This window comes from Panulirus ornatus, chromosome 64 (genome assembly GCF_036320965.1).
Source record: "Panulirus ornatus isolate Po-2019 chromosome 64, ASM3632096v1, whole genome shotgun sequence".
Lineage (NCBI taxonomy): Eukaryota > Metazoa > Arthropoda > Malacostraca > Decapoda > Palinuridae > Panulirus > Panulirus ornatus.
The window spans coordinates 21767953-21783668 of NC_092287.1; the positions used below are offsets into that span (position 1 = coordinate 21767953).

The window sequence follows — 15716 nt, forward strand, 5'->3', positions numbered from 1 at the left end:
GTTTTGGCTCTGAATGAAACAAAGCTCAAGGGTAAAGGGGAGGAGTGGTTTGGGAATGTTTTGGGAGTAAAGTCAGGGGTTGGTGAGAGGACAAGAGCAAAGGAAGAAGTAGCACTACTTCTGAAACAGGAGTGGTGGGAGTATGTGATTAGAGCATAAGAAAGTAAACTCTAGATTGATATGGGTAAAACTGAAAGTGGATGGAGAGAGATAGGTGATTATTGGGGCCTGTGCACTTGGGCATGAGAAGAAAGATCATGAGAAGCAAGTGTTTTGGGAGCAGCTGAGTGTGTTAGTAGTTTTGATGCATGAGACCGGGTTATAGTGATGGATGATTTGAATGCAAAGGTAGGTAATGTGGCAGTTGAGGGCATAATTGGTGTACATGGGGTGGTCAGTGTTGTAAATGGAAATGATGAAGAGCTTGTAGATTTGTGTGCTGAAAAAGGACTGGTGATTGGGAATGCCTGGTTTTAAAAGAGAGATATACATAAGTATACGTATGTAAGTAGGAGAGATGGCCAGAGAGCATTATTGGATTACGTGTTAATTGATAAATGCGTGAAAGTGAGACTTTAGGATGTTAATATGCTGAGCGGTGCAACTGGAGAGATGTCTGATCATTATCTTGTAGAGGCAAAGGTGAAGATTTGTAGAGGTTTTCAGAAAAGAAGAGAAAATGTTGGGGTGAAGAGAGTGGTGAGAGTAAGTGAGCTTGGGAAGGGTCATACCTGAGGACTGGGTGAAAGCTATCATTGTTGCATTTTTTCAAAAGAAAAGGTGCTAAGGATGTATGTGGCAATCAAAGGGGAATAAGTTTGTGAAGAACTCAAGGAAAAGTGTATGCAAGAATGCTGATTGACAGAGTGATGGAAAAGACCGAATACAGAACAAGTCAGGGGCAAGGAGGTTTTTGGAAAGGCAAAGGATGTGTGGATCAGATTTTTGTGGTGAGGATGACAAAGGAAAAGTATTTAGTGAAAGATAAGAAGCTGTATGAAACTTTTATGGATTTTGAGAAAGTGTATGACAGAGCTGAGTGGAATACTTATGGGATATATTAAAGATATATGGGGTTAGGCAACAACTGCTGGATGGTGTGAAAATCTTCTATAGAGGAGATAATGCATGCATAAGGGAGACTGGAAAATTGAGCAGAAGTTTCAGAGAGATGAAAGCAAAACTAGGGAAAGGGGGTGCAGAGAGGAAGTGTGGTGCAGAGGTAAGATGGCTATTGACAAGCTTGTTTGCAGATGATACTGTGTTGTTGCTGAGAGTGAAGAGGAGTTCAGAAGGTTATAAATGTATTACATGATGTGTGTCAGCATAAGCAATTGAAGGTAAATGCATTTAAAAGTAAAGCAATGAAAGAAAGCAGTGAAAGCATACATTTTCCAAAGTCCTAAAAAGGGAGGAAAAAACTTACTGTGTTATAAATAAGGCGGAGAAAGACTGGAAGTGGCAACACAAATTAAGTATTCAAGAATTATCTGGTGATATGGAGAGTGAGATATGAGAGAGAGAGGTATGGGGTAGAAAATCAATGGATCTATTAATAGAATAATGATAGAGGTATAAGTATGGAAATAAAGAAAAGATTAAGAAACAGCACATTCCTCCTGAACTAAGCAGCCAAAACATGGACATGAAAAGAATCACGGAGGTCAAGATTCCTGGCTGTGGAAATGACCTATTTGAAAGGACCATATGGTAAGACTAGATGAATTTAGGCGAGGCATGAGGGTGTGTATGACAGATTTGGTATGGTAGGGAATGCAAAGGGAATGAATTATTGAGTGGCAGAGTGGATGAAACATAATACTTGGAGGTTGCTTGGGTGAGTGAAAAGAACGCAAGACAGGTAGTTTACAAGAAGAGTGTATGACAGCACGATTAAAAGGGATGGTGAGAGGGGAAGAATGCCTGTGAAAAGGAAACAAATGGAGGAAGAATGTGTTGAAATGGTGCATGCGAGGGAGGCAAGTAAGGACAGGGATAAGTAGGCATCCTTTCGCCGTGGCCACACCAGTGATGGAAGTTCCTCGGGGGGATGGGCATCAAAGATATAGGCAGATAGATTGTATGGTGAGGAGGTCTGGGGACTTACAGGATACCATACAGAGGTTCTACCACACTATCTGAATGAAGAAGGGGTTGGCATCCCTAATCATCCTTAAACTGTGATCATGACTAAAAGTCTTAAAAGACAACGTAAATACTTCTACATAGCTTTCAATCATTCAAAAGGAATATCACACTGAAAACATCCACACCCATGCAAGTACTTACCAAGGAACTCACAGTGTATAAACTCACACACTTGCCATTACTCACCAGGGATATCACAATGAAAAAATCACACACATGCAAGCACTCACCAGGATCACAATGAACACACTCACACATGCAAGCACTCAATAGGGATATCACAGTAAACACATCCATACATGAGCAAATACTCACAAGGGATATCAAAGTGAACATATGCATGCACATATAAGCACTCACTAGGAATATCAAAGTGAACACATGCATGCATATATAAGCAGTCACTAGGGATATCACAGAGAACACACTCACACACATGCAAGAGTCTCATGAATCAACCTGGGCTATATTCACTAACCATCTCTACATTCATCATTAATGTTATGCATTACTCATCTGATGCTCTCTCAAATACAATAGCCACAGTGAATCATGAGTCACCTGACAATGCTCCATAAAAGTGTTAGGATAGCTACCAAGCTTCACAACAGCCAGGGAATTTGGTTGGTCACTACACTTTACAAGAGTCAGGTAAATTAGGATGGCCACCAAGCTTCACAACAGTCAGGAAATCTTAGATGACCATCACGCTTCAAAAGAGTGAGGGAACTTAGGATTGTACCAAACTTCACAACAGTCAGGAAACCTAAGATGGCCACCAAGCTTCACACAGTCAATGGAACTTAGAATAGCGACAAAGCTTCACTATAATCAAGGACCATGGGATGGCTACAACAGTCAGACAAAGTTCTGGGTGGCCACACAAATTCACAACAGCCAGAAAAATCCATAGTAGGCTAGTCAACAAGTTTGCCATCTGGCAGTGGACCGCAAGGTCACAAAGTTTCACAACAGCAAAGGGTACTCAGGTACGGCTCACCAAAAGGCTCTAGAAAAAACTTTCAACCCTCAAAACAGCCTCAATGAATGAGTCATGTACACAGGACTTACTATCAAGCTTTAAAGGAAACTTAAGTACTCACATATGATATCATGGGGAGGTTCTGACCCTGGGCAATGGTTCCTTCCACAAAACATGTGTGTTCTGGCCCAAAAATTGCTGAGACACCCTCACACAGGAGGTCCACTAGATGTTTGCTACCAAGGTCCTCAAGGCCCTTTGTGTCCCGAATCTGGAATGAAGTCACAGATGGCATTAAAAGAAATGGCATGAGGAACAGGACATAGGGCAAGACCTAGGATACATAAGGAAAAAGGCCTGGAAAGCACCAGGAGACATGGCAGGAGTGATGGGAGACATGTCAAAGCTTGGGAAAGATAGCTTAAAAAGAATGATGAATAACAATGACCACAACCCACATGGCAAGGGATAACTAATGGAGGGAGGAACACAAGTGGAGGGTGACACAACTACCATGGACAACATGCTGTTCTGGTGGACTATGAAATGGCTGAGACATGCAAGAAAAGGACTGCCATTGAAGGACAATACACATAACACAGACAGCGGACAACACAAATGACACAGATAGTGGAGGACAACACAAATGACACAGATAGTGGACAACAAAATATTGAAAGAAGATAGACAGTGGTGGACAACAAACATGACACAGGCAGTGGAGGGCAACACAAAGGATAAGGATAGAATTTGGAGGACAATACACATGACAGAGATAGTGGAAGACAATGAACATGGGAGATATGAAAGAAAACAAAGTTGGTAGTACTTGAGGGACATCACACATGGAAGACAAACAGCAGACAAAAAATGTGGGAGACAGTGAAAGACAAAAAAAATAAGATAAAGAAGGACAACACACATGGGACACTGGCATCAGAGGACAACACATAAGGGGAAAAGACAGTGAAGGAAAACAAACATGGGAGACAGTGAAAAACACATGAAATATAAAAAAGGACAACACACATGGGAGACAGGTAGTGAAGGACAAAACACATGAGAGACATGGCAACAAGTATGGACATACCTCAAACCTTAAGGTGTAGTTGTCTGGCAGGACAGACCTATTGTTGACATCTTCCACAGAAGAAGAGAAGGCACCAGGGATCTTAAGGCCAAGCCGCTCCTTGCGGAACCCCAATCTTGTCAGCAGGAACCCTACCATGATGCTCTTCTGCCCCTCCTGCAAGACAGAACTATGGTCAGAGATCAGGTCATATGCAGACTCCAATAAAAGCATGAACATTTTTCAGCAATGAACAGGTGTCAACAACAAACATGTGTCAGCACAGGAAAGGTGTCAGCAATGAACTGGTGTCAGCAATGAATGGGTGTCAACTATAAACAGGTGTCAGCAATGAGCACATGTCAGTAGTAGGCAATGAACATGTGTCAGTAATAAATAAGTCAATTCTGAACTGGTGTAGGTATGAAATTCTAATAAAGAGGTCACTTGTTCAAATGATGCTGATGGTCAGCACTACATCAAAAGTCCTCTTGGAAATCCTGTGGAGCCTTCAAGGGACTTCACCTTCACAGCCCAGGCTGGGCTCAGGCTACTGGATTGGGTCACTAGTCAACCAAGATGTTGAAAGCCATAGCCTGCAAACCCATATAGCCTCCACAGTCTAGTTGATTTGGTAAACTTTGTAAGTACTTGCCCAATGCATTCTTGAACTTCCCTACCATGCATCTAAAGCTATTTCTGATGGTAGATGGCAAGGTGATGAAGATTCTTGGGTCCCAGATGTTTAACCTGTTCCCTTTTTTTGTGCATATGGCAACTTGGGTTTTCAGAGGCAGTATTTTCCAAAGTTTTCATGCCTTTCATGCCAGTAGGATGTGATTTCCAAATGTAAGCTGAAACCACACCTTCCAGGATTTTCCAGGTATTGATGAAGATATCCCTCTCCTGTCTGCACACCAAGGAGTATAGCTTGATTTCAATTGTTCCAAGTAATTCACTTCATTTACCACATCAATATAGGCTGTGAAAGATCTCTGGACATTTTCTAAATCCACAATTTCACCTGCCTTGTAGGGTGATGTTATAATGCAACACATTCAAGCATGAAAGAATTAGTGCACTGAACAATAATCACTCACTACTGGTTTTTCTTCCCTGGTCTTGAAGGTCTACAGGATCCAGCCTGCAAACCTTCTGCAAGAAGCAATTGTTGTCTTGTGTTTGTTTGTGTTGAAAGACATTATTTCTCCAAGGTCTCTCACACTATTCATCTGGTTTTGGATAGTGTCTGTACCTTTCCAGTATTCTACATTTTTTCTACATTTCTTCATATTCCCAAATTGGAGTTGAAATACATCTCCATTAAAGAGCATGTTGTTCTCAGTTACTCAGTTAAAAACTTCATTTACAGCCTTTCAGCATCATCTTTTGATGTGATTTTCATACTTGTTCTTGTAGCATCTGTAAAGGATGACATGAAACTGTGGCTTGTGTCTGCATCAATGTCAGGTAAAAGAATAAGGAACAGGATGGGTGCAAGTTCAGTTTCTTGAGGACTGAGCTTTTTACCATGAGGCACTGGAGATGGCAAGGTTAACAGCAACACATTGTAATCTGTTAGTTAAAAAGTTGTACACCCATCTCCCACCTTTCACATTTTATGTGCTGTGACACCATCGGCACATTTGTCAAATGCATTTGCAAAGTCTGTGTAAATAAAGTCAGCATTTTCTTTGTTTTCCAGAAGCAATATCCTCTCATCCTGAAACCACATTTTCCTGGGCTATATGACTTGTTCACTTTCATAAATTCAGTCAGCTTGCTTCTTAAGACTCTTATGAAGATTTTATCAGTAGATAGTTTTTTGGGATAGCTTTGCTTTCACCTATGTGGTGTGGGTTGATGTGGGACAGTTTCAGACTCTCAGGAATAATGCCAGAAACTAGACTTTTTCTCCAGAGGCTATTTAGAGCATGTGTTAAAGGCTTCTTGCATTTCTTTATGAAAACAGAGTTCCTTGAGTCCAGGCATGGCTGAGTGCATGGGCATGCTCTTACTTGATCTTTTGTAATCTTGTGTTGAGAAGATGATATCTACTTTGTGCATACTTGGGGGATTACTGTTTAAGAAGTCTGTTGGGTCATTTTTCTTTAATGTTTCAGCCTCACTAAAAACAGATTCTTATTGCCTTTTGGAATCTCACTCATCTCTTGGCAGTCATCTGTAAAGTTCCCTTCTCCTGTTTTCAGTGGGCCAGTAGAGTTTTGGTTCCAGATCTACATTTTGCATATGAGTAAAAAAAAAAAAAAATTGTACTTGAGCACCATTTCCCACATTAGTGAGGTAGCACTAGGAACAAATGAAGAAAGGCTGCATCTGATCACATCCATTCTCTAAGTGTCATATATAATGCACCTAAACCACAGCTATCTACCCACAAAGAGGCACCTAAGACCTATTAATGGTTTACCCTGAATGCATCACATGCCCTGGTTCAGTCCACTGATAGCAAGTCGGCTCCAGTTTACCACATAATTCCAATGTACTCAATCCTGTGAATACCTTTCACCCTCCCGAATGTTTCAGCCCCAATAGCTCAAAATCTTTTTCACTACACCTTCCATCTCCAACTTGCTCTTTCTGTTCTCCTTATTCCCTCCACTTCTGACACATATATTTGTCAACCCTTCCTCACTCATTCTCTCCATTAGTACAACCATCTCAGCACAGCCTCTTCAGATGTCTCAATCATACTCTTTTGATTAGCACACCTCTCACTCAACCCTTCATTACTTACTTGATCAAAACACTTTACACAACATATTGTCCTCAAACATTTCATTTCCAGCATGTCCTCTGTGCAGGCCATACCTTATGTCCAAAATACTATTGTTTAAACTACTGTCCCTTCAAACACATCCATTTTTACCTTTCCACATAACATTCACTCTTTCCACATATTTTTAAGCATCCCCAGAAAGTTTACCCCCTCACCAACCCTATAACTTACTTCCACTTCCATGAGTCCATTTATTGCCATGTCCACTCCCAGGTATCTAAAATGCTATCTAAAATGCTTCAATGACCCTCTATCCTGCTAAATCTAATAACCTTGCTTTTATTCACATTTACTCTCAGCTTCCTCTTTTCATGCATTCTTCCAAACTCAGTCACCAACTTCTTCAGTTTCTCACAAATCTGCAACCAGTGCTGTATCATCAGCAAACAGCAACTGACACTTCCCACTCCTTTCATCCCACAGAATGCATACTCACCCCTTTCTCCAAGACTCTCTCATTTACCTCCCTCACTACCCTACCCATAAACAAACTGAACAAATACAGTGACATCATACATCCCTGCTACAGACCACCTTTGTGTGAAACCATTCACTTTCCTCTCTTCTTACTTGTAGACATGCTGTACACCCTTGATAAAAACTTCTCTGCTTCTAGTAGCTTTCTTTCCACCACTCCATATATTCCTAAAACCTTCCAAAGGGCATCTCTATCAACCCATCATATGCTTTCTCCAGATCTATAAATGGCACATGCAAATCCATCTGTTTCTCTAAGTATTTCTCACATATTCTTTAGAGCAAACATCTGATGCACACATCCTCTACCACTTCTGAAACTACACTGCTCCTACCCAATCTGATGCTCTGTAGTGGTTACAACAATGTTATATGGTTGCGAGGCATGGGCTATAGATAGGGTTGTGCTGAGGAGGGTGGATGTGTTAGAAATGAGATGTTTGAGGACATTAGGTGGTGTGAGATGGTTTGATCAAGTAAGTAATGAAAGGGTAAGAGAGATGTGTGGTAATAAAAAGAGTGTGGTTGAGAGAGCAGAAGAGGATGCGTTGAAATGGTATGGTCACATGGAGGGAATAAGTGAGGAAGGATTGACAAAGAGGATATATGCGTTAGAGGTGGAGGAAACAATGAGAAGTGGAAGACTTAATTGGAGGTGGAAGGATGGAGTGAAAAAGATTTTGAGTGATCGGGGCCTGGACATAAAGGAGGGTGAAAGGTAAGCAAGGAATAGAGTTAATTGGAACGATGTGGTATACTGGAGTCAATGGATGTGTGTGCCCTCATGTTCGTGTATATATATATATATATATATATATATATATATATATATATATATATATATATATATATATATATATATATTTTTTTTTTTTTTTTCTCTCTTTTTTTTTTTTGCTTTGTCGCTGTCTCCCGCATTTGCGAGGTAGCGCAAGGAAACAGACGAAAGAAATGGCCCAACCCACCCCCATACACATGTATATACATACGTCCACACACGCAAATATACATACCTACACAGCTTTCCATGGTTTACCTCAGACGCTTCACATGCCCTGATTCAATCCACTGACAGCACGTCAACCCCGGTATACCACATCGATCCAATTCACTCTATTCCTTGCCCTCCTTTCACCCTCCTGCATGTTCAGGCCCCGATCACACAAAATCTTTTTCACTCCATCTTTCCACCTCCAATTTGGTCTCCCACTTCTCCTCGTTCCCTCCACCTCCGACACATATATCCTCTTGGTCAATCTTTCCTCACTCGTTCTCTCCATGTGCCCAAACCATTTCAAAACACCCTCTTCTGCTCTCTCAACCACGCTCTTTTTATTTCCACACATCTCTCTTACCCTTACGTAACTTACTTGATCAAACCACCTCACACCACACACTGTCCTCAAACATCTCATTTCCAGCACATCCATCCTCCTGCACACAACTCTATCCATAACCCATGCCTCGCAACCATACAACATTGTTGGAACCACTATTCCTTCAAACATACCCATTTTTGCTTTCCAAGATAATGTTCTCGACTTCCACACATTCTTCAAGGCTCCCAGGATTTTCGCCCCCTCCCCCACCCTATGATCCACTTCCGCTTCCATGGTTCCATCCGCTGCCAGATCCACTCCCAGATATCTAAAACACTTTACTTCCTCCAGTTTTTCTCCATTCAAACTTACCTCCCAATTGACTTGACCCTCAACCCTACTGTACCTAATTACCTTGCTCTTATTCACATTTACTCTTAACTTTCTTCTTTCACACACTTTACCAAACTCAGTCACCAGCTTCTGCAGTTTCTCACATGAATCAGCCACCATTGCTGTATCATCAGCGAACAACAACTGACTCACTTCCCAAGCTCTCTCATCCACAACAGACTTCATACTTGCCCCTCTTTCCAAAACTCTTGCATTCACCTCCCGAACAACCCCATCCATAAACAAATTAAACAACCATGGAGACATCACACACCCCTACCGCAAACCTACATTCACTGAGAACCAATCAATTTCCTCTCTTCCTACACGTACACATGCCTTACATCCTCGATAAAAACTTTTCACTGCTTCTAACAACTTGCCTATATATATATATATATATATATATATATATATATATATATATATATATATATATATATATATATATATGTGTGTGTGTGTGTTTATGGTGTAAGTGATATTTTTTGTTGTAGGACGACAGAGAAGAGGGCCAGGGCCTCCGTTATATCAGCTTGGGTCTCACTTCCCCAACCGAACCCTTAGGCCTGCCGTGATTCCCACACAGATTGCTGAAGTCAAGAACAAGGGTCATACCGGCCATCAATCCAGTTAACCACAACATTTGGATTTGTCATTCCTCCTCCATTCAAGGCACCAGACGACTGGGGGGTCAAGAAGGGAGGTCAGCTTGGAGATATGGCTTCCTGTATATCGTCGTTACTGTCAAGACAAGAGGAGGTTGGGCCCTAGGCAAGATGTGGGCTGGACCTAAGATTCTCTAGCCAACCAGGAGTGGCACTATGAGCCCCTCCTCCAGTCACAGCCAGACCCAAGACCCTTCAGCCAAGTAGGAGTGGCACTATGAGCTACCCTCCTCCAATCACAGCTGGACCTTAGGCTTCTAACCAATCAAGAGTGGCACTATGGGTCACCCCTCACCAATCCACCTGAAACTAGGGCAGCAGGGCAGGGCAGGCCACTCCTGGCTCGCTCCTCACTGCAATAAAAACCTCTGACATCAGCTGGGACACGATTCCTCTCTACCCCGTAGCCCAGCTGAGGTAAGGGGCTTTCCCTCTGTCCTAAAAGCCCATAGCTTATGATCAGTGTAAAGCCTGTAGCCTACGATCAGTGAAGTGCCGCTATACATAACTCTACGATGTTGAACTGCCTCTGTCATTTAGTTTTGAGTGTCACAGAGTACTGTAACTTGTCATAGAAGTGTCTAACGAATAAGTGTATCTTGAATCATGTTGCTAGAGTCAAATCATCATGAAGGAAAGAGATCTCCTGAACTGAAATCTTACCTGGAATGCTGAAGTCATGTTCAGTGTTAACGTAAAGTATTTGTGCCTGATTAATGGGCTTCTGTTATTTTGTACTCTTTAGTTCTTGGATTATAAGCAGTTTTAATGCTGGTGTTTGATTTAATCCCATGACTTTCAGATAGTGTTATCCATGTGCATAGTTGACGATCCTTCCCAGTAGGAGGATTTGTAACACAAACAAAACAGTGGTTATATCCCAAATGTGACATACACACATACAAGGTGAAGAAATTTTGTACCATCCCAAGACTACCTTATGATCATTAGATCATTAATGGACAAAGAGGCCTCAGGCTTGCCTTAAGTCTCTAGGCCCTGTAGAAGTTACAATGGATCTGGTCCAAGTACAAACGTACTAGAAGGTGTACATAAGGTTATACTCACCTCAACTTTGGGCCAACTAAGTGTCGTGTGGCATTCATTACTCCAATTCACGTTGGCTTTAGTTTCTGAGATGGCGCCCATATTCTTGAGTGCAATTGTTGTGGCTATAGCATTGGTGGATGTGTTGAGCAGGTTAGAGGTCATGGAGGAGAGAGGTTCTATGGTTGGTGGAGTAACGAAGGTGGGTTTGGTGCCATCCTGGGCTGACCCTGGTGTGAACATCAACAGTGCCACCAGCAGAAGACACATCATACATGGAGTACTGTCAGCCCCAGATCTCTTGAAGGGTTGTCTGGTGTTGAGATGTGTTGAGCTAGCTCTACCCCCACCATCCCAGCCCCACAGCACCCACCAACACCGCCCACTTCCATCCATCGCCTCACTCACAACACCTGTAAACAGAAAAAAATGTTTATCTTCACTGAAACTAATGGAGCAATCTAACAATAGACTGGCATGCATTCCTCTACTACATCATGAAGCAACATATTACCATGATGATATTCAATGCTTACAACAGTAACTCAAACCATACTTTCTTGCTGTTTCCCATGTTAGTGAGGCAGCGCAAGGTAACATGAAAAAATAGCCCAACCCACCCACAAACACATGTGTATACAAACACGTCCACACATGCACATATACATACCAATATATTTCAATGTATACATACATATACATACACAGACATATACATATATACAAATGTACATATTCATACTTGCTACCTTCATCCATTCCCCTCGCCATCCCGCCACACATGAAATGGCACCCCCCTCCCCCCACATGCATGCGAGAAAGCACTAGGAAAAGAACAAATCCCACAGTCGTTCACACTCAGTCTCTGGCTGTCATGTGTAATGCACCGAAACCAGATCTCCCTTTCCACATCCAGGCCCAACAAAACTTTCCATGGTTTATCCCAGATGCTTCACATGCCCTAGTTCAATCCACTGACAGCATGTCGACCCCGGTATACCACATCGTTCCAATTCAATCCATTCCTTGCACACCTTTCATCCTCCTGTATGTTCAGGCAATGATAGCTCAATATCTTTTTCACTCCATTTTTCCACCTCCAATTTGGTCTCCCACTTGTTGTTCCCTCTACCTCTAACACATATTTCCTCTTTGTCAATCTTTCCTCACTCATTCTCTCCATGTGACCACACCATTTCAATACACCCTCTTCTGCTCTTTCAACCATACTCTTTTTATTACCACACACCTCTCTTACCCTTTCATTACTTACTTGATCAAACCAACTCACACCACATATTGTCCTCAAACATCTCATTTCCAGCACATCCACCCTCCTGCACACAACCCTATCTATAGCCCATGCCTCGCAACCAAATAACATTGTTGGAACCATTATTCCTTCAAACATATCCATTTTTGCTCTCCAAGGTAACGTTCTTGCCTTCCACACATTTTTGAAAGCTCCTAGAATCTTCGCCCCCTTCCCCACCCTGTGACTCACTTCCGCTTCCTTGGTTCCATCTGCTGCCAAATCCACTCCCAGATATCTAAAACTCCTCACTTCCTCCAGTTTTTCTCCACTCATACTTACCTCCCAATTAATTTGTCCCTCAACCCTACTGAACCTAATAACCTTGCTCTTATTCACATTTACTCTAATCTTTCTTCTTTCACACACTTTACCAAACTCAGTCACCAACTACTGCAGTTTCTCAACCGAATCAGTCACCAGCACTGTATCATCAACAAACAACAACTGACTTATTTCCCAAGCCCTCTCATCCACAACATACTGCATACTTGTCCCTCTTTCCAAAACTCTTGCATTCACCTCCCTAACAACCCCATTCATAAACAAATTAAACGACCATGGAGACATCACGCATCCTTGCCGCAAACAGACATTCACTGGGAACCAATCAATTTCCTCTCTTCCTATACGTACATATGCTTTACATCCTTGATAAAAACATTTCACTGTTTCTAGCAACTTACCTCCCACACCGTATACTCTTGAAACCTTCCACAGAGCATCTCTATCAACTCTATCATATGCCTTCTCCAGATCCATAAATGCTACATACAAATCCATTTGCTTTTCTAAGTATTTCTCACATACATTCTTCAAAGCAAACACCTGATCCAAACATCCTCTACCACTTCTGAAACCACACTGCTCTTCCCTAATCTGATGCTCTGTACATGCCTTCACGCTCTCAATCAATACCCTCCCATATAATTTACCAGGAATACTCAACAAACTTATACCTCTGTAATTTAAGCACTCACTCTTATCCCCTTTGCCTTTGTACAAAGGCACTATGCACGCATTCCGCCAATCCTTAGGCACCTCACCATGAGTCATACATACATTAAGTAACCTTACCAACCAGTCAACAATACAGTCACCCCCTTTCTTAATAAATTCCACTGCAATACCATCCAAACCTGCTGCCTTGCTGGCTTTCATCTTCCGCAAAGCTTTTACTATATATATATATATATATATATATATATATATATATATATATATATATATATATATATATATATATATATATATTATCCCTGGGGATAGGGGATGAAGAATACTTCCCACGTATTCCCTGCGTGTCATAGAAGGCGACTAAAAGGGGAGGGAGCGGGGGGCTGGAAATCCTCCCCTCTTGTTTGTTTTTTTTAATTTTCCAAAAGAAGGAACAGAAGGGGCCAGGTGAGGATATTCCAAAAAAGGCCCAGTCCTCTGTTCCTAACGCTACCTCGCTAATGCGGGAAATGGCGAATAGTTTAAAAGAAAAGAAAAGATATATATATATATATATATTTTAGAGCAAAAATGGGTATGACTGAAGGAATAGTGGTTCCAACAATGTTATATGTTTGTGAGGCATGGGCTATAGATACGGTTGTGTGCAGGAAGGTGGATGTGTTGATAGAGATGCTCTGTGGAAGGTATTAAGAATATATGGTGTGGGAGGCAAGTTGTTAGAAGCAGTGAAAAGTTTTTATCGAGGATGTAAGGCATGTGTATGTGTAGGAAGAGAGGAAAGTGATTGGTTCTCAGTGAATGTAGGTTTGCGGCAGGGGAGTGTGATGTCGCCATGGTTGTTTAATTTGTTTATGGATGGGGTTGTTAGGGAGGTGAATGCAAGAGTTTTGGAAAGAGGGGCAAGTATGAAGTCTGTTGGGGATAAGAGAGCTTGGGAAGTGAGTCAGTTGTTGTTTGCTGATGATACAGCGCTGGTGGCTGATTCATGTGAGAAACTGCAGAAGCTGGTGACTGAGTTTGGTAAAGTGTGTGAAAGAAGAAAGTTAAGAGTAAATGTGAATAAGAGCAAGGTAATTAGGTACAGTAGGGTTGAGGGTCAAGTCTATTGGGAGGTAAGTTTGAATGGAGAAAAACTGGAGGAAGTAAAGTGTTTTAGATATCTGGGAGTGGATCTGGCAGCGGATGGAACCATGGAAGCGGAAATGGATCATAGGGTGGGGGAGGGGGCGAAAATCCTGGGAGCCTTGAAGAATGTGTGGAAGTCGAGAACATTATCTTGGAAAGCAAAAATGGGTATGTTTGAAGGAATAGTGGTTCCAACAATGTTGTATGGTTGCGAGGCGTGGGCTATGGATAGAGTTGTGCGCAGGAGGATGGATGTGCTGGAACTGAGATGTTTGAGGACAATGTGTGGTGTGAGGTGGTTTGATCGAGTAAGTAACGTAAGGGTAAGAGAGATGTGTGGAAATAAAAAGAGCGTGGTTGAGAGAGCAGAAGAGGGTGTTTTGAAATGGTTTGGGCACATGGAGAGAATGAGTGAGGAAAGATTGACCAAGAGGATATATGTGTCGGAGGTGGAGGGAACGAGGAGAAGTGGGAGACCAAATTGGAGGTGGAAAGATGGAGTGAAAAAGATTTTGTGTGATCGAGGCCTGAACATGCAGGAGGGTGAAAGGAGGGCAAGGAATAGAGAGAATTGGAGCGATGTGGTATACCAGGGTTGATGTGCTGTCAGTGGATTGAATCAGGGCATGTGAAGCGTCTGGGGTAAACCATGGAAAGCTGTGTAGGTATGTATATTTGCGTGTGTGGACGTATGTATATACATGTGTATGGGGGTGGGTTGGGCCATTTCTTTCGTCTGTTTCCTTGCGCTACCTCGCAAACGCGGGAGACAGCGACAAAGCAAAAATATATATATATATATATATATATATATATATATATATATATATATATATTTTTTTTTTTCTTTCTTTTTTAACTATTCGCCATTTCCCGTGTTAGCGAGGTAGCGTTAAGAACAGAGGACTGGGCCTTTGAGGGAATATCCTCACTGGCCCCCTCTGTTCCTTCTTTTGGAGAAAAAAAAAAAAAAAAAACGAGAGGGGAGGATTTCCAGCCCCCCGCTCCCTCCCCTTTTAGTCGCCTTCTACGACATGCAGGGAATACGTGGGAAGTATTCTTAATCCCCTATCCCCAGGGTTAGGGAAAATGATTTGGTAAACAGAGAAGAGGTAGTAAAAGCTTTGCGGAAGATGAAAGCCGGCAAGGCAGCAGGTTTGGATGGTATTGCAGTGGAATTTATAAAAAAAGGGGGTGACTGTATTGTTGACTGGTTGGTAAGGTTATTTAATGTATGTATGACTCATGGTGAGGTGCCTGAGGATTGGCGGAATGCGTGCATAGTGCCATTGTACAAAGGCAAAGGGGATAAGAGTGAGTGCTCAAATTACAGAGGTATAAGTTTGTTGAGTATTCCTGGTAAATTATTTGGGAGGGTACTGATTGAGAGGGTGAAGGCATGTACAGAGCATCAGA

The 15716-nt window shown here is 42.0% G+C and overlaps 1 protein-coding gene across 10 annotated transcripts in view; it reads right to left on the bottom strand.

Moving 5' to 3' along the window:
- LOC139746342 (receptor-type guanylate cyclase Gyc76C-like) overlaps nucleotides 1–15716 on the bottom strand; it is a 366650-nt gene that overhangs the window by 190289 nt on the left and 160645 nt on the right. For all 10 annotated transcript variants that reach the window (XM_071657506.1, XM_071657505.1, XM_071657507.1 and 7 more), the window contains 3 exons: nucleotides 10925–11316; nucleotides 4221–4376; nucleotides 3252–3401 (listed from right to left, as the gene is read on the bottom strand). In XM_071657506.1, coding sequence (XP_071513607.1) covers nucleotides 3252–3401; nucleotides 4221–4376; nucleotides 10925–11316 — 698 coding nt within the window. The remainder of the gene's footprint in view (nucleotides 1–3251; nucleotides 3402–4220; nucleotides 4377–10924; nucleotides 11317–15716) is intronic.